This window comes from Syzygium oleosum, unplaced genomic scaffold (assembly GCF_021117445.2).
Source record: "Syzygium oleosum isolate NSW1041296 unplaced genomic scaffold, Sole_v2.1 Sole_v2.50, whole genome shotgun sequence".
Lineage (NCBI taxonomy): Eukaryota > Viridiplantae > Streptophyta > Magnoliopsida > Myrtales > Myrtaceae > Syzygium > Syzygium oleosum.
In genome coordinates this window covers 342980-370804 of record NW_026607534.1, presented here as the reverse complement: position 1 = coordinate 370804, position 27825 = coordinate 342980, and the positions used below count along the sequence as shown (strand labels likewise).

Sequence of the window (27825 nt, the reverse complement as noted above, 5' to 3'; positions counted from 1 at the left end):
ACAAAATAACATGAACCATCTTACCATCTAGTGACTCACCTTACTTGAACGGGATAAATGTTCTATAGGCTCATATATCTGCGTCCTTGAGTCCTAAGACTAGAATCCAGATCCTTAAAGTAAGCCTGTCTTTTAATCTCCTTCTTGCCCTTCATACTGTATAATCCTTATATAACAGCATACAGAGTTATAATGTATATCAACATAGATTGGTGCTTAAAGGATTTGGAGGTGAGATTATTTCGGATGAGGTTTGGTTTTTTTTTTATACAAAATTTTGATAATTATGTAATCTGATGTAACTGCAGAGGTTCATATTAGAAATACATGTATTTTTGTTTTTTGTTTTTTGCTTTCCCTCCCTAGATTCCATAAATTTAGCCGTAAGTGGTGTAAGGGCCTTCTGGCTGCGACTCGTGAGGCAATGAAGGCCATTCCTATTGTTGACAGCATCGGAAGATCGATCCATCCATGTCTGTGGCAAAGCGTGATGAGGAAGATGAGAAGCTAAAGAAATTGCTAAAAGAGCTTCGATGACAGTGACTATGAGAGGAAAGTCAAATAATGCTCGAATTGAATCTCAAAAGAGGGGTTTGGATCTAACAAAATCTGAGAGGCCCTTGGTTAGTTGTGTTATCTGGCAGCAATTGGGATCGAGTGAACAAGTCCAAACTGTTAAACGGAAAGGAATCCAACCAAATCCTATGTTTCAACCGTGGAAGACCTTTAAAAAATTTCGTTAATTAACTGAACCGGGCCGATTTTGACGCTACATCGGTTTGGTGGCAATTATATATGAAGAGCAAATAGAGTTGAAGCAAGTAGAATATAATTCTCCTTTCTGCAGTATCAGTTTTTGCTGAAAAATGTGTCTAGAGACATTTCTTTTTCGTTTTGTGGCTGTGCCTCATACATCATGCATTCCAGATACAAATTACAATATGTCGGATTGTGGATATCCAGATGTGATTTGTTTCCGTTCTATGGTTTCATTTGGTTTGCTTCCAGAGAATTTTCCAACCTAATCGCGGTAAGATAATAAGTTCGCAACTGTGCAAAAAATAAGTTGGAACGAGAAGAGCTAATGAATATCTTTCTGGATGAGAACCATGAGCCTAGAGTCACAGGTTGACCTATCTAGAGAGTTACTTGGAATTTGAAACGATGAAGATGATTCGAACATTGCTTAAGGAGGAAAGCATTTAGTCCAGAGATTCATCCTTTATGCTCAACCTGCTATAAATTTTGATTCGTAGATGTCCCATAATAAAAGCCGGCATAGCGCAAGTGTTGAAATAGAAGGGCTGGTACGAAGAGAGGTTGAGAATGATTATATGACTACTAAGTCCAAGTAAGACAAGTTTGTTGCTCTACTAAACAGAAACTCTACAGATCGTCTCCTATCGATTTAAGATAGTGCATGGATCGGTGCGATTTCATACCCATCATCTCCGTGACCTCTCGAATGATAGACATTTTTGAAGTTCTGAACTTGCAAAATGAAATCCTGAGGGCGAACTTCAATACTGGCAAAAGACACTAACAGTTCTTCTCCATCTCGCAATGCCCGAGCAAGAGAAATGGAAATTTAAGATAGACGTGGTGAAAAGATCAATCAAAACTTGCCCGAGCAATTTGATTCGTTGAGAAATGCCACTTGCACTTTTAGGATATGAGGGACTAAACCTATCTTCCTGGTGAACTTGACCATAATGCTACAGGGTTTTGCTACTCGTGAGATAAAGTAAACTGATAATGAACCTGCAATGGAGTTTCATCCCAACATACTTTACATAATCAGGTACCAAATCGACTCTGCTTAAAGGGATGATAAAGCCTGGATTGTCATCGTTGTCATTATTGTAAGATTGTAAGAGCACACACCGGGGATGGAGGGAGAGACCCTCAGATGGACAGACAGAAAGAGGAAATGTCTCGAGATCGTGTTATATATAATAGAAACCCATTTGTAAATTTGTATATACGCCTTGAGATAGCGTGACAGCACACATAAAGGGATGCGTAAACAACCACAAAATTGGATTAGTCACTTGAAGAGACACCAACAATTCTGTTTTCAAGTTCCAAACCAGCAGATAAGGATCCAAAACTGCGCCTACCAAACACTGATGCCCAATACAAAATCGTTATGATATGAACTAATCCTGATGATTAATAACGTGAACATGCAAAAAACTGCGAGGCTACAGCCATGATGGATTTTAGCAATCAATTGCAATACTTGATGCAGCAGCAATATCCTGATTAGAACGACAATCATAGCAATGAAGAATTCGACCTGATAATAACTAAGGACTGACACACAAACATACTTTTGCTGCAACCAACCAAAGAACTACCAATTACATAATTAGTTTCAGCTAAAGTGGTTTTGAACTTCCTATCACGGTCGCAAACCAAGATTCAGAATTGTCAGGTTCAAAGCACGCTCTCTCTAGAATCGAACTTCAAACTCTGCAATTCCTATGGTCAACTAGTTACAAGAATAATTCAGAGTTAAGGGCAAGAAACAAACAACTCTCCCCAATTCGCTATTCACCACCTGCATTCAGAAACTATCCTTAGAAGTACTGAATTCGATCACAGCCAACAAAAATTAGGCACATCTCATCAACTTGCTCGCGCCCGATCATCGGAACATGAACAGCTAAAATCGCAAAAGTAATCCCAGTACCAGCACAGCAAATGCCGGAAGCTTCGAAAGTAGTCCACCTAACAAACCGTGACAAGCTCAATTCAATGGCACACGATCTAACTGTAGAATGCACCAGCAAATGCACGCATCAGGTGCACTCTTTTCACCCAATCCCAAGCACTCAACGCAGGAAATATTCTGTCCAAATCAGAAGCAGATCCAAAACCCAGAACGGTAATAGTAACAGATATCAAAATTTGAAAGAGATGATCAAGCTCCAAAATAAACCACTACAATCAAATCCAGATGGTCCACCATTTTCACTCAATCCATACGTCAAAAAGAACCTAACACAGACACCCAATTCCTCAAACGGGACCGAAGATCAGAACCTGAGCTTGGTGAAGAACCACCTGTTCTTCCCCGTCTTGAACCTATCCTCGAGCCTCTTCTTGGTCTCCTTGGCGGCGGTGACCTTCTTGTCCTTGCTCTGGAGGACGTCCGGGGTGACGACGTCCTTGAGGTCGACGTCGAGGGTGTAGCGGGTGGGCATGAGGTGCCGGTAGTTGACGAGCTTGACGAAGGTCTTGACCCGGGACTTCTTGGCGGTCTTCTTGGCCGAGTCCTTCTTGATGACCTTGCTGGGGTACTTCTTGATCCCGGCGACGAGGCAGTGGCCGTACGGGCGGTCCCGGGTGCCGTCGTCGAAGTTGCGGATGATGACAGCCTTCCGGCCGGCGTAGCGGCCCTGGAGCACGATCACGGCCTTCCCGGGCTTGAGGAACTTCACCATCTTCGGCCTTCTTGGAGATCTCTGCTTGAGGGTTTTTTCTGCTCTTCTTGGGGGGGGAGGCTAGGGTTTCCTCTTCGCGGCCGGCGAGGGGAGAGGGATGAGGTGGGTTTTTATATGGTGGTGGGAGAGGCTTTTGGAGAGCGAGAGAAAACCCTAGCTAATTTGACTCTTCGGGGCCCCCATTAATAAAAACGAAAATAAAAAAAGAGACAAATATTGCGCAAAATATTTAGAAATTTTCTATTTTACTTTTTCTTTTATGTACAATTGATTGAAATAGGAAAATGACAAAAAAATTCTTGAATCTTTCGGTCATGTATAATTCGTGGCCTCTAGATTTTGGTGCGTCTTCAATTCAATCTCCGAACTATACGAAAATTGCTTAATATAGTCATTCCATCAAATCAAGTTCAGGGATTACATTAAATAATTTTATATAGTTCATGGATTGCATTGAACATGTGTCAAAAGTATATGGATCACATTGAACAAATTAAAAGTTAAGGGATCACATTGAACATTGGGTTAAAGTTCATGGATTACATTGAACAAATTTGACAAATTTTAAGACTCAATTACATTTTTTTCAAGTAATGCAATTTATAAGACTTATAGTGCACTTATTTCTTCTTTTTTTATGTATATAATTGATTGAAAAGTAGAGGTTATCGCCAGTCACTTGTAAAGTAGCGATTCTTGATGACGAAATTCACTACATATAATTGACCTGAAATTAGCAAATTAGGATTTATGCTAGTCATGTTCATATCGTAGTTATGTGAACTTACTCAACATCATTGACAAGTGGATTAGGTTTAAATTCAATACAAGTGATTATTTATTAAAAAATATTTTTTTAAAATTATTTATTTTCAGCGAAATAAACTGGACCTTAAAAAAAATTATTAGGAATGGTGCAAAAATTTCGTTCTTTTTAACAGCAGGCTAGCTTCGATAAAAGAGTTGGGCCCGACAAAGTTAAGCAAAATTTTATGGCCCAAGAAGAAAATGGCAATGCAAGGAAAAGCCCTGAGAAGTAGAGAGATCCACTTACGACACAGCAAGAGAATTCCACTTAGGTTTTATTTGGTTGGATGTCGAATTAGATTACCTAAAAAAATTTGGGAATTCATTTTTTTAGATATTTCATGTTGGTAAGACATCTAAACTTGGAATTGGGTTACTCATGAAATATGATTTATATACCTAAAAAAATCCAATTTTAAGTATAAAGCAACACTTGATATCGAAATTTTACTACCACGGTGATTATACTACGTTACCATCAAATTCATGGAACAACCGAGCCTGCTGCTTCTTGCTATTGCAGCGTCGCTAGCTACCACCGAGGACCTCGAGGGCCAGCTCGGTGGATATTCGCTTCTCTCTGCCTTGATTGAGAATCTTTACAAGGTTTTGTGAGAGAGACATCGCGAATCCTATGCATGGCCATGTCACATAGAACCGACCCCCAGATCGGGCTCGTAACCTCAACAACCTGGACTGGGGACCCAAGCCAGCCTCGTGACCCCGCCACTTAAATCGAAGACCCCAGCGGTCGACTCAAGACATCGACACAAGCAGCTTAGGCTAGTTGGTCAATCGAAGATTCTGTATAGGTATGAATGGTTTCTTCTGCCACTAGTGGCAACATTGTCGTGCTCCCTTCTTCAGTCTATATTACTATGTAACTTCAGGCTAATGTAAATGGAGTCATTTTTGCCAAGGTTTGACCAAATTTTGACAAAAAAATAAGCTTTGCTGAATTAGCATCGATTGGCCTAATTGGTTGGCCAGGTCACTATCAAGAAAACTTTTGATCTTCCAAGATCGACGGATGCATTCATGTTTATCTAGTCATAAGTTTTTTAGCGGCTCAAGAATCATGACGATTAGAGATTCAATGAGGAAGATGACATGACTTTTCACCATGACTATCCATCTGGCCGAATTCGCGAAAATCCACAATCTCAATACTTCTCCGTTCAATCGGAAACCCATTGCTTGGATGCTTATATGTGATCGGCAGTTATCCGCTCTTTACTTAGCTAGTGCACCGCTCGCCCGACGGGAAGTAACGAGGCCGTGCATCGAGTGATGAAGCTGCTCTCGGTCATCGGAGAATCGTAATGAGGCGAGGAAAATGCTCTGACTTTGGATATTCCGAGCTCCAACTTGCATGGTCAACACACATCTAAAGCGCAACCAACGTTTGCTTTTCCGAGGAAAATTGACCCAAGTTGCTATGCTGTTGAATCTGGTTGAGAAGGGTGATTGGAAGCCGTTTCAAACTCGTCGACAAAGTCATCTAATCTCTCACTTAATGTTTGTACACGACCTCTTATTTGCTGAAGCTTCTTCTAATCAGATGCGGCTTATTAGATATTGTCTCCAATCCTTCTGCGATACCTCTGATCAGAAGGTAAATGCTGCTAAATCTAAATTTTTTTGCTCTAAGAACGTCCCTCGACAACCAGCACTGTAGGGGAGGGGGGGGGTGTTCTCTTACTAGTAATCTTGGCAAATATTTAGGAGTGCCTCTACTTCGTGAACGAGTTACTCGCAGAACCTGTCAACCTATTGCTTATAGAGTTACATAGTAAATTAAGTTGTTGGAAGGCTGAAAATCGGTCACTCGTTGGAAGAATCACTCTAGTTCAACTTGTTACTATGACTATGCTAGTATATGTGATGCAAGTTGCGAAAATGCCTACTACAAATTGCTAAGAAGTTGAGCGAGCTTGTCAAAATTTTATTTGTGGAGATGTTTTGGATAAAAAATATGCAATTAGTAGGATGGGAGAAGATTTATAAACCAAAGAATTATGGAGGGCTAGGAATCCGCAGTGTAAAGACATCTAATAAAGCTTTCCTTCTGAAACTTGCTTGGTTCTTAGTTTTGAAATCAAAATCCTTGTGGGTAGCCTTCATTCGAGAAAGTATGAATGTTTTGAGCTATTACCTAATTTCATTCTAACTCATTCTACTCACTTTTATTTTGGAAAGCTACCATTGACGTGTGGTGTGATATCTTAAGGGGCATGCAATGGGTAGTGGCTAATGGGAGATCAATTAATTCTGAACGGATAATTGGGTTGATGAAGTTGGTCCACTAATTCACTGAATTTTACCATTTGTTACGGTACCACACCTTGACTGTCTTGTTGTTGAGTTTGTCTATAACGACCAATGGAATCTCAGAAGCCTAAAAAATTGTTCTCCCTCGGTTAATTTTTAATGCGGATTTAGTCAATGCTACCACCTTCAGACTGTGATGGTGATGACTTATTATAGCAGTGGCTCTTTTAGCGTTAAAGAAGCTTGCCAGTTAATCTCACCGGAGCCTCGATTGTCCACTGATAAAGTCTGGAGTTTAGTGAGGAAATGGGACGGGCCACGAAGGACCGGAAGCTTCTTGGGGCTGGTAAAAAAAACTTATAGTGAATTCCTGTTGTGCTTATTGTTCGCAATCCACTGATACAATTCTACACTTACTCAAGGATTGCAAGTATGTAAAGAATATTTGGTAAAAGATAAAACTACCAGTTCAAGAAATGAATTCTTTACCCATGATCTACACAGGTGGCTGTTGATGAACTTATTTGCTTTATCAACCCACGTAAAAGAGAATAAGTGGCTGCTAGTGTTTGGTGTAGCTTGTTGGCACTTTTGGAACTAGATAGATAAAAGACTATTTCAAATGGACTTCACTCTTCGAGGCACTTCTGTGAGCTTGATATTGCGATATGTTAAGAATATCCTTTCGGCTCAAATGGTAGAAAAGAGACCATCTCCCTAGAGGAATAAAAGAGAGACGTATGAGGGTTGGATAGCCCCTTCCCCTGGTTGGATCAAGCTAAAAAAGATGGGGCCTCTAAAGGCAACTCTGGTCTAGTTTCAATAGGTGGACTTCTCCGAATGAGTTAGACAACTTGCTGGTTTTCAATAATTGGATCATTCAATCCTGCAATGTAAATGCCACTCCGGCACTAAATAGGCCACTAATAAGTTTAATTTCCCTATTGATGGGAGATCTGTCTCGTTTAAGCTTTGTTAGGCATGTATTAACGTAATACTCGGGCTTTGCTTATTTTCTTACCCACAAAAAAAAAAATTATGATTGAGAAAGTACATAGGGAACTGTAAGATATGCTATTCGTGAGAAAGAAGGTAAAGGAATCTCGTAAAAAATAGAAGCATCTTTTTACATCGTGCAGTGGAGAGTAGTAAAGTACAATACTTTATCCAATTAATACGAATATAATACGAACATTCAAATAAATAGCATTAAACTTAAGATCAAACAGTAATGTAATTGTTGATTAATATGAAACTGGTATAAATTTATACAAAAATCTTATGCATTTTTTACTGTGTGATTATATTATATTACCCAAATCAAATTTGAATATGTAAATTCCCGAATGCAATGCACCTGTCTTTAACTAGTAAGACAATAGCTACTAGGATTGCGAAATTTAACAGAATTGGGAATTAAACGAACATGTCAGAAAATGCTAGAGTACATAAAGGCATCTAGCATTTTCTTAAATGACATATAGATTCTCTGAATAAACATAGTAACTTTTCAGGTTTGATTCATTAGGAAAGAATATCCTAGAAAGAGTAAACTGAATAGGTAACACAATAATCTCTTGATTACGAAAACCAGCATAATAGGCAATTAAACGAAGAGGCTAGAAAGTGCTCGAGCATTCAGAAGGCATCCCCACATTATCAGTAATCCATTGATAAAATTGCTCATTTAATTTTTCGCAACCAGATATCACTTGCAAAAGATACCATTTGGACGTTACAAAACCGCTTTGCGTTGTAACCTTTAATCACCACAAGGTAACTTGGGCACAAATAACCTAGGAACCCAGATTTGTTACCAAAAACAAATCGAAAAGACAATGACCAGATCCGCTATTCCTCCAAAGCACATGATGAGCATTAATCCTGCCAGGATTATGAAAATAAACTTCCCAATGAATCGCTAAGAATCCTGAATAAATTGACTAGAATTCTTGATGACATTCTGTCTTCACTTTAAGGTCTTAGGCTCGTGTCTAGAGGTCCTGAGGACATTCTATCTTCTCCATGTAAAAGAATGTATAGGAGACTTTCTGGTGTTGCCACTGCTTCTCCTCCAGAAAAGAAGTTCATTAAGGGTTGGCCTTCTTTCAACGGGCGAAAGGCCGATGGAGCAATCGAGCAATGTCAGCCTGACTGAGCCATTATCGATTGCTCAGTCATGCTAACATTGCTCCACTAGGCTTTCACCGTCTTTGAACTTCTTTTCTGGCGGGGAGGCAATGGCAACACCCAGAAAGTCTCCTACGCGTTTTCTTTAGATGGAGAAGATGGAATTTCCTCGGGACTGCTTCTAGACACCGGAGCCTGTGGCCTTAGAATGAAGAACATCATGTTCTCTACATCAGCGTGCAGCTTGCAGAATCGCTCTTCATTTGAACCAATCGATGAGAACAACAAGGATGCCATTGAGGAGAATGAAGACACCATTGAACTGGGAGAATGCTACATCACCGCTTCGTGATACAACAGCTAAACTTGTGTTCATCCCAGAGGACATGGTAATGGGTCGGCTTGCTCGTCCTGAGGCTGCCATAGTGGCTGCACGGATAGAAGTCAAATTCAAAGGGATGCGCAACTGTTGTGTCCACTCTCCCTGGTGGCACATTCTCTATAGGACCGTAGTCGAGGTCTATCTCAAGGAAAAGATGAGTTTGGTGGCGCTTCCACGCCACGACGATCGTTTATGCCATTTTATTTTTCAGGTGGCCGATGTCCCTTCTAGACATGACACAAAGAAGGAATGGAGGATGCCATCTCCCGACTCTGCAATCGCGGTTATTGACATCCTCTAGCAGCTCAGTCATTTTAGTCACATTTGAGAACATGCTCATCATGGCATCTTGATAAAAGAGAATTTAATCTAGTTTCCCTAGGAAATGGGGATAAGATTTGCCCTGTCATGCCTTGATAAAAGTGGCTCGTTGGCTGCTCAGCACATCAGGCTTCTTGTCGACAACTTTCCCATCACTTTCAATGTTTAAACCATCATAAGGCACTACAATGTCAACATCAAGCCCGAGACGCCCACGAGGCACGGCCATCCCGTGAGGCTATCAAAAGCCACTCTATCTCAAAAGTGCCTCGCGGGCTCCTTGGGCTTGATGTCAACATTGTATTGCCTTCGACATTGTATTGTCATATGATGGTTTCAGGATTGAAAGTGATGGGAAAGTTGTTGACAAGAAGCCTGATGTGCCGAGCAGCCAACGAGCCACCTTTATCAAGGCGTGATGGGGAAAATCTTATCCTCATTTCCTAGGAAAACTAGATTAATCCTCTTTTATCAAGATGCCATGATGAGCATGTTCTCAAATGTGGCTAGATTGACTAAGCTACTGGAGGATGTCAATAACTGCCCTTGCAGAGTCGGGAGTTGGCGTCCTCTATTCTTCTTGTGTCATGTCTAGAAGGGACGTCGGCCACCTAAAAAATAAATGGCATAAACGATCGTCGTGGTGCGGAAGCGCCACCAAACTCATCTTTTCCTAGAGATAGACGTCGACGGGGTCCTATATAGAATGTGCCACCAGGGACAGTGGAAACAACAGTTGTGCATCCCTTTGAATTTGACTTCTATTCGTGCAGCCACTTTGGCGGTCTCCGGACGAGCAAGCCGACCCATTACCATGTCCTCTGGGATGAACGCAAGTTTAGCTGTTGTTTTACAGTGCGGTGATAAAGCATTCTCCTAGTTCAATGGCGTCTTCATTCTCCCCATTTCCTGGGGAAACCAGATTAAGCCAACGAGCCACGTTTATCAGGTCGTCTGATGGGGCAAATCTTATCCCCATTTCCTGGGAAAACCCGATTAAACTCTGGCACTAGGTTAAACTCCGACTGGACAGTGACAGTCCAGAAATTTGTTAAGAGAAGTACCCTATGTCGTTTACTTATAATCTTCGTATACTTTTCTTTATGAATTTTTTAGTTTGAGGGCTGTAAAACTGATAAATTGAAAATATAAAATATCAGCAGCTATGCACCATTGTGTAGATTAGTATCCAGAAAAAAACAATGAAACCTCTGACCTTCTTTTTATTGCTGCGACTTCTGAACGTTTAACTATCAAAACACCGGCCAAAATTCAAATGCAGCCGTTATGCACCTGATCAGGAGAAACAACTAAATTCAATATCATTTGTGTTGAAACATTATAAGTAATATGTGAATTGAATGGAATATGACATGATTCATATTCAAAGATCCTGCTGGTATAAACAAATTGAAAGAAAAATGCAGAAAGAAAGCGTTTCTGATGATCCTCTGAAAATGCAATAAAAGTTTCGGGCCATTTGGACTACTTCTCTTTCCAAAGCAAATCAATCAAATATTCAATGGGCAACGTCGATGAGATGAACTTATACATACCAGTTATAGGCTCGGGCTCTGGATACTGTGAGACATCATATCCAGAATGACGAGCGTCCATATCAGGAGGTGACCGGCTCCTATCTCTACAATGAGATTCTCAGGAAGTGCTTCTCTCCTCTCCATGACCACCCGTTGCACGTCAGTGGTCTTGTTCATAGTCGTGGTGGCAATAACGCCGATCTCTATTCTGGTTTCTCGCTCCCCTCTTCCGATACCGATTGCATTCTCTACATCGGTTTCCACGTCTGTCCATGATGGGGTCAAGAACGGTTATGCGATTTGAGGTCGGAATGCTTTTATGACCTGAGAGACACGACTGTATGTCAGGAACGAAAAGAGAGGGAGATGAAGAAAGGCGAGCGATGTGCGACAAGATAGGTTAACCCAGTGCAAAAGAGAGAGGTTTCGGATTCTAGGAATTTTAGCGGTGGTGCGAGCGAGAGAGGTCGAGCGGCTTTAAGGAAAAGGGCCGGGACAATTACGGAAGAATGGATGAGTATTTTGGCGTGCTTTCATTACTGGAAAAATAAAACTAAAGACAAACAAATTGGTGTCTGTCGCTAAGAAAAATCAGTTAATTAAATCTCGACGATCTTGACGTGTTTGCATCTGTTATTTTTTTCCTTTTTGTTGCCGACGGCGCGGTTTGTGTCGTAGCCAAAATAAGATATCCTGAAAAATAGAAATGAAAGCAAACTCCAAACTCGGAAATGTTGTTATTACATTGTCTATTAGTAAATTGTCCAACTCTGGTGGATTGACATGCATGAACCAGTAGTATATACAGCAAATCTAACATGGCAAGTACATTTAATTGGAGATATCTACCCTGAGGTCCCAAAGATTGGAAAGAAAGATCCAGGAACAAAACCAATAGAGAGAGAGAGAGAGAGAGAGAGAGAGAGAGAGAGAGATGGGATGAATCTACCAAACAGAGAGAAACTGGGGATGTCCGATAAAAGACATACTAAGGATGGACGTTTCCTTTGGAGTTTCTTCCCTTCTTTTGGGGAAGATATCTTGCCTTCTAAAGTCATGCCTTGTTTGGTTGACAGGAACAGGGAAATTGGAAATGAAACAGAAATGAATCTGAACAAATGATGAGAAATGGAATGTAAGATCTGGGATATGATTGCGAGTTCCTATAAATCTAAGTCAATGGATGAACTTACCGAATATAGAATTACCATATCGAATTGTCTATTGTATAGAAAGATACATGGAGGAAGTGTTGGTTATTGGTTTATTCATGGAGTTGACATGATTGTTAGATTTGATTCATTCGTTCTTATCCATTGCGCTGATTTTCATGACTTTTTTTAGAGAAGTAATTCCCAAAAAAAATCTCTCCTAAATCTATTTCCCAAACTAGAATTCTTATTATCAAATGATCCTTAAAATAACCTAGTCTCTTCACCATTTTTCATCCTCATCATTTTTACCTCTCTCGCAAAGTTATTAAACTTTCTAACATTTTGCAAAGTCTTGCATTTTATAACTATTCTCTAACATATAATCAAAATCGAGGAGTACATTGCACCCAATCAATATCAATTGTTAATTTATCGATTGGTTACTCCACAATTGTGATCTCTCGTTGAGATTAAACAAAATATACTACTAAAAGATATTATGAAATGCATTTTAAAGTTATATTGCCTATTCAGAATTTTTTTTGAGAAGTATGATAACACAAATCAATTTAATTTACAATTGAATCAAGTTAACATATTTTTATTAACCAATTAAATTTTATAACACGCGTAAATTTATAATTGGATGACAACAAAAATATATGACGTTTAAATTTACAAATGGAAGGAAACCAAATATAATGGAAGTTAATATATATAAATCCATGACATCGCAAGTTAGAGTAGAATTTAAAAATTAAATAACTAATAATCTATCTTATCAATTAAAGAAAACTTTTATAATTTTAAGTATGACGTTATTTTCATTCAACACAAAAGTTGATGATGAAAATTTATCAGGAAAGAAAATGTTCATCAACAAAGACAATAGTAATGAAGGTTTATCAACAAAACAACGGTAAGCCTCTATTTCTTAATAAATCTACATTACTAACTTTAAGAAAAAAATATTATCATAATTGTTGTACATCAGTTTTCTGCTGAAACGTGAATTGACCACAACAAAATATAAATTTGTATGATTTCCGTATTTAACTTCTTTGATAAATTATCATTATTAGCTTAGTATCAAATTTTTTACTGAATGAAAATGTCATATTTAAATTAAAAAGCTTGTTTTATTGATAAGATATAATATTATATATTTAGTTTCTGAATTCTACTTTAAGTAGCAATAAAATGGATTTATACAAATTTAATTTTAATATATTGCAATTCTTTCCATTTATACATTTAAATGTAAATAACAAAATAATCCAACCCTTATAATTATAAAACTTCATTTATTAATAATTTCATTTATTTTTTGCAACTTTATATTTTATTAATTAAATAGACTTAATTCACATTAGTTTTACAGCGGCATAAGAACACTAGAAGGGAAAGTTTCGTATGGCACTTACTTTAGTGCCAAAGTTTTTGTCGGCACACTGAAGTGCCAAATCGAAAAAAAATATGATCACTTAAGTACCTTCGGCAAGAAATTAAGCCAAAAATTTATGTGGCTTTTTATAATTAAAATTTTTATCTTTGAGGTGGTATTTTTTCTAAAAACCAGTCCACGTTGTCGCGCCACACTTTTGGCATGCTAAGGAGGTACTTTCATTTGTCACGAATGGGGGAACTATCCCCGAATGAGCTACTAGAGTCCAATACAGATATTTCGCTCAAACGTCCCACAAACATCCCATCACTAGACAAACGGGAGCCTCTCTCAGACCATACCTCACGTGACAGCAGGTTGTATTTTTTTTTATCTTTTTATTCAATTTAAGTCTTCGATTTGGAGTCGCCACTAGTCATTATTGGTAGGTTGGCTAGAAACCTAATCAAGGTACAGGAGAAATACCACGATTCTGCGAACTAGAGATTCTGATTAAGGGGACTTGATTACGCTAATGATCTCGAATTGAGATCTCTAATGCCCTTTCGGTACCTAAAACGATACGATTTGTCTAATGTGTCACACGAGTTTTCGAGGTCTATCCACTAATCCTAACCATTCTAATCGTGGGAAATCAATCAATCAATAATTGGACAATCAATGTCAATCAACCAAAGCCATCCTAATTTGGGTCTCTAAAGGAAGCCATTCCAAAACACTCAAACCCTAATAAAGTCCTAAATGCTTATTCATTCAATGGTTTATGTAGTTTTAGGGTTTTTTAGGGGTTGAAACCCCTTTTGATCCATAAACTAAGGATTTCCTAAAAATGCCATTTAGGCACTTCAAAAAAATTCTAATTTCACTTGCAAAGGTTGGCCACAGTGTTTCTGTATCATTTTGTGAATTTTTGAATATTTTGAAATTTTTGAATTTTTATGGGATTTTGAAAATTTTCAATATTTTTTTGTATTTTTATGAATTTTTCACATTTTTATTTGATTTTCTTCATTTTTAGATTTTTATAAAATTTTCAGAAATTTTCCAATTTTTATTGAATTTTCTGAATTTCTGAATTTTTTTGGATTTTTCTGAAATTTTTATTGAATTTTCGAATTTTTTTTATATTTTTCAAATTTTTTTTGTCTTTTCTGATTTTTTTAAAAAAAATTTAGAATTTTTTCTATTTTTCTGATTTTTTAAGAATTTTTTTGATAATTATTATTTTTAAAAAAAAATTTCCCGCTAGAAAAGAAAACCGAACTAGCCGGTTCGGTTCGGTCCGATCCGGCCAAGCCGAACCGGCCGTCACCGGCGCCGATCGCCTGCCCCGGCGGGCACAGCACCAAAACGACACCGTTTGGGGGTTCTTTCTTTGTGGCATTTCATCGAGCGCATGGTAGGCATGAAATTTAGTTTAGAGTTCTTAAGGCCGTCGGTTTGAGCCCACCGTCGATGACCTTCCGGTGAGTATTCTGTCATTCTTTCGAGTTCTAAGTAGAGTGTTCATCACCCCCTATCAGTCCTAGCCTATTGATTCGCCGCTAGGCCGCCTTCGGCCGGCGAAAAACCGATCAAAAAAACCTAACTTGCAAACTATCCTAAACAAGCCATTTTAGCTCACAGATTCTCATACAGATCGCCTTAGCCGTCTACGTCGGTCCATATCAATACAAAATCATCAAATAAGGTGAGAAAAAGCTAACTTGGATGGCCTATGGACAGGGGGAACGCTCCGGCGAGGATGTGCAGGCTCCGGCGAGGTGGTTCATGGACAACCAACTCGGTTTATGCAGGTTTAACCATCAGAATGCAATCAAACAACAAAAAAAATATATTAATAAACATGCTTTAATCATCAATGAACTCAAAGTTACAAAAGAAATCACGTGATCAGCAAGATTGAACTAGTTCATCTTCTGGAATTTTGTAGAATTGTGATTATGAACGAACTTTACCTGCTTCGTTAGATGATCAAATGAAGTTTCTGAGTGAATCCGCGGCGGCAGAACTCTTCCTTAGCATCTGAACTCCGAGCTGGTGGCCTCGGCTTCGTCGGAGAACGTCTGGACACGTTGGCTGAGCTTGACTTTCAGGCCAATGTGACCAGCTTCAACACAAGTTCACCGGTGAGGAAACTCACTAGCAAGACCGATTTGCCGGCGCTTTTCCGATCGCTCGACCCTATGTCACGCCCCGTACCCTACGAACACGTAACATCCCGCCGCGGTCGTTAAGAATGCGACTCCCAGGATTCGTCGCCGACCCGTTACCATCGAAATAAGAGAAAATACGCGGAAGCCAAACGAACACTCCATTCAACGAACATTCAAACGGGATAACAGAGAGAGAATTTAAACAAACCAACGAACTATTTTATAAACTTAACATCACATACATCGATAGAATATACAAGCCTTCCTAAAGGCCACAAACCCAGACCACGCATACTCAAAAAGGGATAGGGTGGTCGATCTGCTCCACTACTCTATTCAAAAGAGGAGCTCCCAAAAGATAGGGATCTCTAACCCTATCAAAAACCTCCACAACATCCCTGGCGGTGCTCCCCGGCGAAGCCGGTCGATGCCTCACTATAAGAGCCGGACGGCAAGGACTCCCATTCGGGTTCGGCCACTCGACCCACGCCGGAGGCTCACACCATCGGTTCGCTCCGGATTAACTACGGTTCCGTCAGGGGATCAATCTCCATAAGATCCCATAATCCTAAACCATCGTCATGGGGAACATCAAACCCTTCGAGAGGACCAATATTCGAGCTCCGTCTCTCGAAAACCAAGCCATGTACTTATGAGCCGTCAGCACGCTCCCCATCGTCGACCCAAACCGTGCTCTCATACTTCCGATACTCCCTACCCTCTCCTCTTTGGGTACTCCGGTCACCCAATGCTCCATCTCCGTTGGTACCCAAACGAGCGGAGGCTCGGTCATAATCAAGGTCGAGGGTCTGAAAATGTTTAACAACGGGGAATGAGATAAATCTCAATAAGTAAACTGCCTAAGCCTCGACTAGGGCAATACGTACCTCCGGCACCCTAATCATGCCATTCTAACCAAAAGGTTAAGTTCCTATCCAACGGACAATGGTACCACATACTATGCAAGTCTCAATTTGTATCACAACCATGGCAACTATCAATATGCATAACATCAATAATAATAATCCAGACATAATCAATCATTCACACGAGTCTCGATTATAAGATGAAATCACTTCGGCCCGTCCCATACCGTGCCTCACGATTTTATCCTATAATAAAGCTCAAGCATACCATATGCACATAACACTCGAAGTTGTCCAGATTATTAACGACCCACCATAGGTCACACCGAACTCCCGCCGGTCTTCCTAAGCATAGCCGAGCATCACCCCACTACTTTGGGCGTGGCAACGTCCCAGATCGAACCCCCGACAAGTCGGGTGCACGGGACGGCATCCCATTTAGGAGCATCGATCCGGCCTCCACTGCGATCGGCAATGTCAGGATCGAACCCCCCCCGACAAGTCGGGTACCGGACAAAGCATCCGAACTTCCGCCGGGCATCGTCTAGAACTCGTCTTAGACGGAACTTATCATGGTCACACACGTAAATAACCACGCATTGCCAATTTTAATCTTTCTTAATTAGCCAATGCAAGTGTTTATGACGTGCAATGTACTACGAATAAATATGCCATGAATCGCACTCGTTTTCGCATCAAACATCGATATATGATCACGATACGCCATGCCAAGCCAACAATAGCCATAATTAACCACACGATCTTCGTTCTAGGCCACGAAATCATCATCAAACTATACGATCAAGACATAGTCAACTAATCAGCCATGATTAAATAAATTAACCATACGATCAAACCAATTAACCATGCGATCAATTTTAAACAACTAATTCACCACACGATCGTCATTAAACCTTTAATCGACACATAATCGACTAATTAGCCATGCGATTGCCAATCAAAGTCACCCGATCAATCTCAAATCTCTAATAAGCCATATGATTAACTTTTATCACATCTTAATTTAATCTAAACCGTAGGATCAAAATTAGCACCTAATCATGATAATTAAGCCCTAAAATTAACCTTAACCATTCTAGAACCAATGGGGGCCATATGATCAAAGTCCAAGTCATCCAATTCAGCCACTACCACATGATTATTGCAGCCACAAGACTAACCCACGAATTTAATTAAAACAATCACTAAACAACCATAATTAGCCAAATTAAGCACAATTAGCAACATTAAACATATGATCAAGCTCAAATAACATAATCTACCTATCTTAACATTCAAATCAGCCACATAATTATCAAATCCAGCCACCAACCATTTCTCAATTCAGCTTATGCCATAACCCCCTAAATTAACCCCTAAAATAACCCCTAAATTACCCTAACAACCCCTAAACACTATCCATTGGTAACCTACTAACCTAATCAAGGTTTAGGGAGTTACTTACCACTAATATAAGCTAAGAATCAAGCCAAACCCAGCAGCACCGGTCCGGCCAAGCCAAGAGCTCCGGCGAACGGCGGCGGCCCAAACGGCGATCCGTGAGCACGGCCGCTCCGGGTGTGAACGGCGGCTTGCGGGCGGCTCACGGTGGTCCACGGTGGTCCAAGGTGGTGGCGTGAGGGGCTGATGGGTGGTGGACGGTGGTGGGGAGTGTCTCGGCCAAGAGAGAGGAAGAGAGAGAGAAAAATGAAGAGAGAGAGAGAGCAAGGGAAAAGTGAGGAGAGAGAGTGTGTGAGCTGAACATATCTCACCAAAATGGAGGGCTAGGATGAGTCCTTGATGCCCAAGTATTGATCTAAGGGCTAGAAATGCATCTTGACAAAAGTCTTCTAGAAGGGCATTTTTGTAATTAACCAAAAAGGCAAGGGTAAAGTTGTCCATGAAGATTTTCGGTCACTAGGGTAAAAATACCAATAAGTCCTTCCACTCAACAAATAAATTCTAGAACACACAGGGGCAAAATCGTCTTTTCTAATTTCCGAGCCTAATTTCCCGTTTTCGCGAATTTCTGAGCAAACCGATAATAAAGCGAGCTTAATGCGGCGTCGTCCAATATAATAATTTTGATATCCTTGAAAGTTCGATACCCAAGTTCGGATTCCAATTCGTGGTCAAAATCGCTCAAACGCGACTTTCGTGTATCTCAAACTAACGGGCGGCTTTTAGGGTTTACGCGTGTCGACCCGTGGTTGATTTGATATCAATCCACGTTTAAGTTTACTCGAGCCATGGTGACTTCGGTTGTCATGTAATTACGAGGGTCAATCACTAGTTCCGAACGACACGATCGTTAGAAATTGATTTTGGAACGTTTGGAATGCATACAGTGATTAAACGGCATCACCCGTGACTCAATTGTATAACATTGTTAAATTGTTCCTTAATCATTCTTGGATCTGCCTAAAATGGTCCTAAATATCCCCTCGTCAATTCTTATGGTCGAAGTATCGATCCAGGTTCGAGTTCTTGGCTCGTGCGTATCAAAATCCTAACTAGCCATTCCCTAACGGTTAGTATTCCCAAGAATGGCCAATTCCGAGTGAGATATAACAGAAAGTGCATTGATGATAATATCATTTCATAAATCCCGAAAGTGGGTCGAAATTCAGAATGTCACACCCTAGGAGTCTCTACTCACGCTTATGCTCATTCTCTCTTTCGCGCTCGTTCTCTCTCTCTCTCTCTGGACTTCTCTTGAACGTCTGGCCTGCATTGGATAATGATCCCCTCTATTTTTCTTGCTCGATTTCCCGCTCAAAATCTGTTACCGCCGACCTCCGAGTTGGTTGAAACTAATCTCCAATGCCAGCCGGAGATTCTCCAACTGTTAGTATGATTTTACATGCACTAAATTGGCTGGAGAAGGTCCGCAAAGTCACTGGCCGGAGAAGATTTTTTGTTCTTTCCTTTGTGGTCGGGGCGCCGATGCCGCCCTTGGCGACTGTGTTCAAAAAGGAGTACAAGGTGAGGCTAGAGATGGTGATAGTGGCTGTGAGCGTGGTGTTGGTCGGGTTCGGCGAGCTAAGCGCGGTGCTGGGGAAAGCATCGGTAGTGAAGTTGGCATCTAGGGTGCTTCTTGAAGGGTGGTTGGCCATGGGCATCAACCTTACCAAAGGTTGATGCCCATGTTGATTGGCTCTACTGGTCTATAATAATTTTGAACATCACATATAACATTTCCTTCATGATATTAATGACCAGTAATAACATTTACATATTGTATCTCAGGTCGTAATTAACTAAGTCCTCTTGCTTACTTTGCAAAGAACTCATTCTAGCTTGGGCATATGAGGAGGCATGAATGAGCACAACTTCAACCCCTTACATGGATCATTTCGAGATTTTCAGCCTTGCTAGGAGTTTGTTTTGCAAGCTATCAATATGAGTAAGTACATTATTACTAAACCCTAAGGGCCCCCATAAGCATAGACATGAGTTAACTACAATAGATACTTTAGTGTGTGTGGGATTGGGAGACTGCCACGCTGTTCGTAAAATTCTAAACGTGTTAATGAACAAGTAATATAATGATGAGAAAAGTATCATTCCACAGAGATTGATGATTAATAAACCAATTAAATATTAAAAATGGACTAATTTTAAAATTTATCTAACAGATCAAAATAGAATTGAGAATAAATGAAAATTGACAATCTTAGAAACAAAATTTCGGAACTAAAGGCAAATCATCAATCAAATAAAATATGTTATAGCGTCCAATTTCACCACAACCACTAGATATGAATTTCATATCAAGCATACAAAAACAATATCAAACATATGATAGCGAAATTTTCTAATCTATTTACTATCCTATCTGTAGGTATAGCAAGCCTACTCATTTTACCAATCCACTATATCTCTACGTGAATTTAAATGAAGATAAGTGCATCAAAATCTATGAATATTCCCGATTTACAATGAATCTTTTAGACCACCTTATCACCAAAAGCTATACAAATAACATGGTATACTTCTATCCACATTTATTTAATGGTTATTTATTATAAAGAGTAATTGTATATTATCACTTCTCAGTCTCAAATATTCACATCAAATCATTCAAATGGTGGCCAGTCACTTAAATGCATTAAGCATAATAATATATAACTCACATGAATGAAATCACTTACAAAACATAAAAAGAATAAATTCATATCATCATGGTCAAGCTACATCACAGCCCTAACAAAAGAAAATTAGAACATAATTAGAGCAAAAACAAAAATATAAATTAAACCAAACATCTTGAATCAAAGAACAAGAATTTTGTCACCACTTTTTGTCTTCTTTTCAAAATATTTGAAAAATTCCCAAAACAGTGAAAACAAAGACGATAAAAAAAAAAAAAAACTAGTTGTCCCCCCAAGCTCTCAATTTTATCCTATAAATAGAATAACATCTAAAACTCCTATCACAAGGCAATTGCTTCTTTTTTGCATAAAACTAGGGAATAAATCACAGAATTCCCGATTTGGTATCCACTTTCTAACTTTTCTCTAGGTAGCATATTCATTTCCTTCTTTTTGCCATTTTTTCCTTATTTTCTTCATATCTTATTATTATGCATAAACAAGAAAAATTTGAGTAAATAGATGGAAATCCAAATATTTTCTCACAAATATTGCATTATTTGTTGCCTAAAGTAGGTAAAATAACTCTATTTTTATAGAGTTATCACACGCCTAATGCACGGCCAATGCACGCCCCATGCACGGCCAATGCACGCCCCATGCACGGCCGATACACGCCCCGTGCATGCCTATGAAACCTGATAAACATGTATTTTTCATTAAATAATAGCATACGTACCCCATGGACTCTGGCCTCTTGTTTTCAACCCAAATTGTGTAGTCCGATAAGATTACATCCATGTAAAATACACCATGAGAAAAAGATCTCGAGAATAAAAGGAAACACTATTTATGCTCGATTTACTATAGACCATTAATCATCTTGGTCACACCGTAGGTGATGCCCATAGCCAACCAACCTCCGAGCAGTGCCCCAGAAGCGGGACTTCACCACCGGCACTTTCCTCGCTTTGCGCTCAAAGCGCCAAACCCAAGCAACGCTATGCTTACCGCCACTATCAGCGTCCACAGCCTCAACTTGTAATCATCAATGAACGCAGCTGCTAGGAGCGGTACCAACACCTCCACTGCAGAGGTCAGTGCGGATGCCCTCGCCATTTGCCATGGGCTTGGTAGCTTCTCCTTGCTTGCATCCCTCTCCTCAGCTTCTACGATTCTGTTCATGTCCTCTCTTTGAATCCAGGCCACCTCAATATCGTACTGGGAGTAAACCGATACGAGCTCCCCGAAGACCATGGTGCAAGCCCAACAATCAGTCCCTAGCGCTCTATATATTGCCATAATCATGCTGTCCTTGTTGATGGTGTCGACGCCCATCCTGAGCGACACCGTTGCGATCACGCCGTCATTCGCACCCATCATGGCAGTGCGGAGCCACTAAGCTCGCTTTGAGAAGTAGACGAGCTCCGCCTCGGAGGGAGGAGGATGAGGAGGAGGCAATGGTTGTGTTGATGTTTCAATTTCGAGGTGGACTTGGAGGGGAGGAGGAGGAGGCAGTGGTTGAGTTGATGGTTTGACCTCTTGCTCGAGAGGGACTGAGGCAATGGTTGAGTTGATGGTTCGACCTCTTGCTCGAGGGACTAAGGCAATAATTGAGTTGATGGTTCAACTACAATAGATACTGAGTGTGTGCAAATGGAACCCGCACCTAATGCACGGCCAATGCACAGCCGATGCATGGCCAATGCACGCCCCGTGCATGCCTCGTGCACGCCCCGTGCTCTCCATTGCGAAAAAAAAAAAATAGTACACGTTGTCCTGCCATTTCGGGAGGAAGCCTAATGAGATTTCATCAACATTACAACAACATTCAGCACACTTATGAAGACACCTATTAGAAGATCTTACAAATTGTGAAATGTGAACACATGAGATTTCATTATCCCAAATTTCCTATAAGAAGCAAGATAATTCTCATTTACGTGGAAAGCTTGTCCCTCGACTAACTTGTTCACTTATTTGAGCTACTGAAATTGGGTTGCATTCCATAAAAAAGAAATGAAAAGAGTGCTGAGATTCAACTGTAGACTTTGTGTTTCACAAGTTAAGGTGTTCACCTTCTACTCATGTCAATCAATCAATCAATCAATCAATCAATAATTGGACAATCAATGTCAATCAACCAAAGCCATCCTAATTTGGGTCTCTAAAGGAAGCCATTCCAAAACACTCAAACCCTAATAGAGTCCTAAATGCTTATTCATTCAATGGTTTATGTAGTTTTAGGGTTTTTTAGGGGTTGAAACCCCTTTTGATCCATAAACTAAGGATTTCCTAAAAATGCCATTTAGGCACTTCAAAAAAATTCTAATTTCACTTGCAAAGGTTGACCACAGTGTTTCTGTATCATTCTGTGAATTTTTGAATTTTTTGAAATTTTTTTTAAAATTTTTGAAATTTTTGAATTTTTATGGGATTTTGAAAATTTTCAATATTTTTTTGTATTTTTATGAATTTTTCACATTTTTATTTGATTTTCTTCATTTTTAGATTTTTATAAAATTTTCAGAAATTTTCCAATTTTTATTGAATTTTCTGAATTTCTGAATTTTTTTGGATTTTTCTGAAATTTTTATTGAATTTTCGAATTTTTTTTATATTTTTCAAATTTTTTTTGTCTTTTCTGATTTTTTAAAAAAATTTCAGAATTTTTTCTATTTTTCTAATTTTTTAAGAATTTTTTTGATAATTATTATTTTTTAAAAAAAATTTCCCGCTAGAAAAGAAAACCGGACAAGCCGGTTCGGTTCGGTCCGGTCCGACCAAGCCGAACCGGCCGTCACCGGCGCCGATCGCCTGCCCCGGCGGGCACAGCACCAAAACGACACCGTTTGGGGTTCTTTCTTTGTGGCATTTCATCGAGCGTATGGTAGGCATGAAATTTAGTTTAGAGTTCTTAAGGCCGTCGGTTTGAGCCCACCGTCGATGACCTTCCGGTGAGTATTATGTAATTCTTTCGAGTTCTAAGTAGAGTGTCCATCACCCCCTATCAGTCCTAGCCTATTGATTCGCCGCCAGGCCGCCTTCGGCCGGCGAAAAACCGATCAAAAAAACCTAACTTGCAAACTATCCTAAACAAGCCATTTTAGCTCACAGATTCTCATACAGATTGCCTTAGCCGTCTACGTCGGTCCATATCAATACAAAATCATCAAATAAGGTGAGAAAAAGCTAACTTGGATGGCCTATGGACACGGGGAATGCTCCGGCGAGGATGTGCAGGCTCCGGCGAGGTGGTTCATGGACAACCAACTCGGTTTATGCAGGTTTAACCATCAGAATGCAATCAAACAACAAAAAAAATATATTAATAAACATGCTTTAATCATCAATGAACTCAAAGTTACAAAAGAAATCACGTGATCAGCAAGATTGAACTAGTTCATCTTCTGGAATTTTGTAGAATTGTGATTATGAACGAACTTTACCTGCTTCGTTAGATGATCAAATGAAGTTTCTGAGTGAATCCGCGGCGGCAGAACTCTTCCTTAGCATCTGAACTCCGAGCTGGTGGCCTCGGCTTCGTCGGAGAACGTCTGGACACGTTGGCTGAGCTTGACTTTCAGGCCAATGTGACCAGCTTCAACACAAGTTCACCGGTGAGGAAACTCACTAGCAAGACCGATTTGCCGGCGCTTTTCCGATCGCTCGACCCTAGGAGTCTCTACTCATGCTTATGCTCATTCTCTCTTTCGCGCTCGTTCTCTCTCTCTCTCTCTGGACTTCTCTTGAACGTCTGGCCTGCATTGGATAATGATCCCCTCTATTTTTCTTGCTCGATTTCCCGCTCAAAATCTGTTACCGCCGACCTCCGAGTTGGTTGAAACTAATCTCCAATGCCAGCCGGAGATTCTCCAACTGTTAGTATGATTTTACATGCACTAAATTGGCTGGAGAAGGTCCGCAAAGTCACTGGCCGGAGAAGATTTTTTGTTCTTTCCTTTGTGGTCGGGGCGCCGATGCCGCCCTTGGCGACTGTGTTCATAAAGGAGTACAAGGTGAGGCTAGAGATGGTGATAGTGGCTGTGAGCGTGGTGTTGGTCGGGTTCGGCGAGCTAAGCGCGGTGCTGGGGAAAGCATCGGTAGTGAAGTTGGCATCTAGGGTGCTTCTTGAAGGGTGGTTGGCCATGGGCATCAACCTTACCAAAGGTTGATGCCCATGTTGATTGGCTCTACTGGTCTATAATAATTTTGAACATCACATATAACATTTCCTTCATGATATTAATGACCAGTAATAACATTTACATATTGTATCTCAGGTCGTAATTAACTAAGTCCTCTTGCTTACTTTGCAAAGAACTCATTCTAGCTTGGGCATATGAGGAGGCATGAATGAGCACAACTTCAACTCCTTACATGGATCATTTCGAGATTTTCAGCCTTGCTAGGAGTTTGTTTTGCAAGCTATCAATATGAGTAAGTACATTATTACTAAACCCTAAGGGCCCCCATAAGCATAGACATGAGTTAACTACAATAGATACTTTAGTGTGTGTGGGATTGGGAGACTGCGCCATTTGCTCGTAAATTCTAAACGTGTTAATGAACAAGTAATATAATGATGAGAAAAGTATCATTCCACAGAGATTGATGATTAATAAACCAATTAAATATTAAAAATTGACTAATTTTAAAATTTATCTAACAGATCAAAATAGAATTGAGAATAAATAAAAATTGACAATCTTAGAAACAAAATTTCGGAACTAAAGGCAAATCATCAATCAAATAAAATATGTTATAGCGTCCAATTTCACCACAACCACTAGATATGAATTTCATATAGTTATGCATACAAAACAATATCAAACATATGATAGCGAAATTTTCTAATCTATTTACTATCCTATCTGTAGGTATAGCAAGCCTACTCATTTTACCAATCCACTATATCTCTATGTGAATTTAAATGAAGATAAGTGCATTAAAATCTGTGAATATTCCCGATTTACAATGAATCTTTTAGACCACCTTATCACCAAAAGCTATACAAATAACATGGTATACTTCTATCCACATTTATTTAATGGTTATATATTATAAAGAGTAATTGTATATTATCACTTCTCAGTCTCAAATATTCACATCAAATCATTCAAATGGTGGCCAGTCACTTAAATGCATTAAGCATAATAATATATAACTCACATGAATGAAATCACTTACAATACATAAAAAGAATAAATTCATATCATCATGGTCAAGCTACATCGCAGCCCTAACAAAAGAAAATTAGAACATAATTAGAGCAAAAACAAAAATATAAATTAAACCAAACCAAACATCTTGAATCAAAGAACAAGAATTTTGTCACCACTTTTTGTCTTCTTTTCAAAATATTTGAAAAATTCCCAAAACAGTGAAAACAAAGACGATAAAATAAAAAAAAACTAGTTGTCCCCCCAAGCTCTCAATTTTATCCTATAAATAGAATAACATCTAAAGCTCCTATCACAAGGCAATTGCTTCTTTTTTGCATAAAACTAGGGAATAAATCACAGAATTCCCGATTTGGTATCCACTTTCTAACTTTTCTCTAGGTAGCATATTCGTTTCCTTCTTTTTGCCATTTTTTCCTTATTTTCTTCATATCTTATTATTACGCATAAACAAGAAAAATTTGAGTAAATAGATGGAAATCCAAATATTTTCTCACAAATATTGCATTATTTGTTGCCTAAAGTAGGTAAAATAAATCTATTTTTATAGAGGTATCACACGCCTAATGCACGGCCAATGCACGCCCCATGCACGGCCGATACACGTCTCGTGCACGCCTATGAAACCTGATAAACATGTATTTTTCATTAAATAATAGCATACGTACCCCATGGACTCTGGCCTCTTGTTTTCAACCCAAATTGTGTAGTCCGATAAGATTACATCCATGTAAAATACACCATGAGAAAAAGATCTCGAGAATAAAAGGAAGCACTATTTATGCTCGATTTACTATAGACCATTAATCATCTTGGTCACACCGTAGGTGATGCCCATAGCCAACCAACCTCCGAGCAGTGCCCTAGAAGCGGGACTTCACCACCGGCACTTTCCTCGCTTTGCGCTCAAAGCGCCAAACCCAAGCAACGCTATGCTTACCGCCACTATCAGCGTCCGCAGCCTCAACTTGTAATCATCAATGAACGTACCGCTAACATCTCCACTGCAGAGGTCAGTGCGGATGCCCTCACCATTTGCCATGGGCTTGGTAGCTTCTCCTTGCTTGCATCCCTCTCCTCAGCTCCTACGATTCTGTTCATGTCCTCTCTTTGAATCCAGGCCACCTCAATATCGTACTGGGAGTAAACCGATACGAGCTCCCCGAAGACCATGGTGCAAGCCCAACAATCAGTCCCTAGCGCTCTAGATATTGCCATAATCCTGCTGTCCTTGTTGATGGTGTTGACGCCCATCCTGAGCGACACCGTTGCGATCACGCCGTCATTCGCACCCATCATGGCAGTGCGGAGCCACTAAGCTCGCTTTGAGAAGTAGACGAGCTCCGCCTCGGAGGGAGGAGGATGAGGAGGAGGCAATGGTTGTGTTGATGTTTCAATTTCGAGGTGGACTTGGAGGGGAGGAGGAGGAGGCAGTGGTTGAGTTGATGGTTCGACCTCTTGCTCGAGGGACTAAGGCAATAATTGAGTTGATGGTTCAACTACAATAGATACTGAGTGTGTGCAAATGGAACCCGCGCCTAATGCATGGCCAATGCACAGCCGATGCACGGCCAATGCACGCCCCGTGCATGCCCCGTGCACGCCCAGTGCTCTCCATTGCGAAAAAAAAAAAATAGTACACGTTGTCCTGCCATTTTGGGAGGAAGCCTAATGAGATTTCATCAACATTACAACAACATTCAGCACACTTATGAAGACACCTATTAGAAGATCTTACAAATTGTGAAATGTGAACACATGAGATTTCATTATCCCAAATTTCCTATAAGAAGCAAGAGAATTCTCATTTACGTGGAAAGCTTGTCCCTCGACTAACTTGTTCACTTATTTGAGCTACTGAAATTGGGTTGCATTCCATAAAAAAGAAATGAAAAGAGTGCTGAGATTCAACTGTAGACTTTGTGTTTCACAAGTTAAGGTGTTCACCTTCTACTCAAAGAAATAAACCAACTCAAGTGTGAACACATGAGATTCCACCAACAATACAAAACCATGTTATACAAAATTACGTTCTTGGTTGTTATTTTATATCGCACATGTTTCTCTCT

At 39.9% G+C, this 27825-nt stretch overlaps 2 protein-coding genes, 1 long non-coding RNA gene and 1 pseudogene across 3 annotated transcripts; all 4 read right to left on the bottom strand.

Annotated features, from left to right (window-relative positions):
• Positions 1 to 2725: 2725 nt before the first annotated feature.
• LOC115692383 (60S ribosomal protein L27) lies at positions 2726 to 3552 on the bottom strand. Its single transcript, XM_030619217.2, has one exon. It carries the CDS (start codon positions 3447 to 3449, stop codon positions 3042 to 3044), a length of 408 nt encoding a protein of 135 aa, XP_030475077.1. The 5' UTR covers positions 3450 to 3552; the 3' UTR covers positions 2726 to 3041.
• Positions 3553 to 8441: 4889 nt separating this feature from the next.
• LOC130136766 (uncharacterized) lies at positions 8442 to 12299 on the bottom strand. The gene is made up of 2 exons (XR_008815516.1): positions 10917 to 12299; positions 8442 to 10653 (listed from the first exon to the last, which is right to left on the bottom strand). It is a non-coding gene; the product is annotated as an uncharacterized LOC130136766 (long non-coding RNA).
• Positions 12300 to 21267: 8968 nt separating this feature from the next.
• LOC115669190 (vacuolar iron transporter homolog 2-like) lies at positions 21268 to 22646 on the bottom strand. The gene has a single exon (XM_056307144.1). It carries the CDS (start codon positions 21954 to 21956, stop codon positions 21522 to 21524), a length of 435 nt encoding a protein of 144 aa, XP_056163119.1. The 5' UTR covers positions 21957 to 22646; the 3' UTR covers positions 21268 to 21521.
• A 3733-nt stretch (positions 22647 to 26379) lies between these two features.
• Positions 26380 to 27374, bottom strand: LOC130136777 (vacuolar iron transporter homolog 2-like; annotated as a pseudogene).
• Positions 27375 to 27825: the final 451 nt, after the last annotated feature.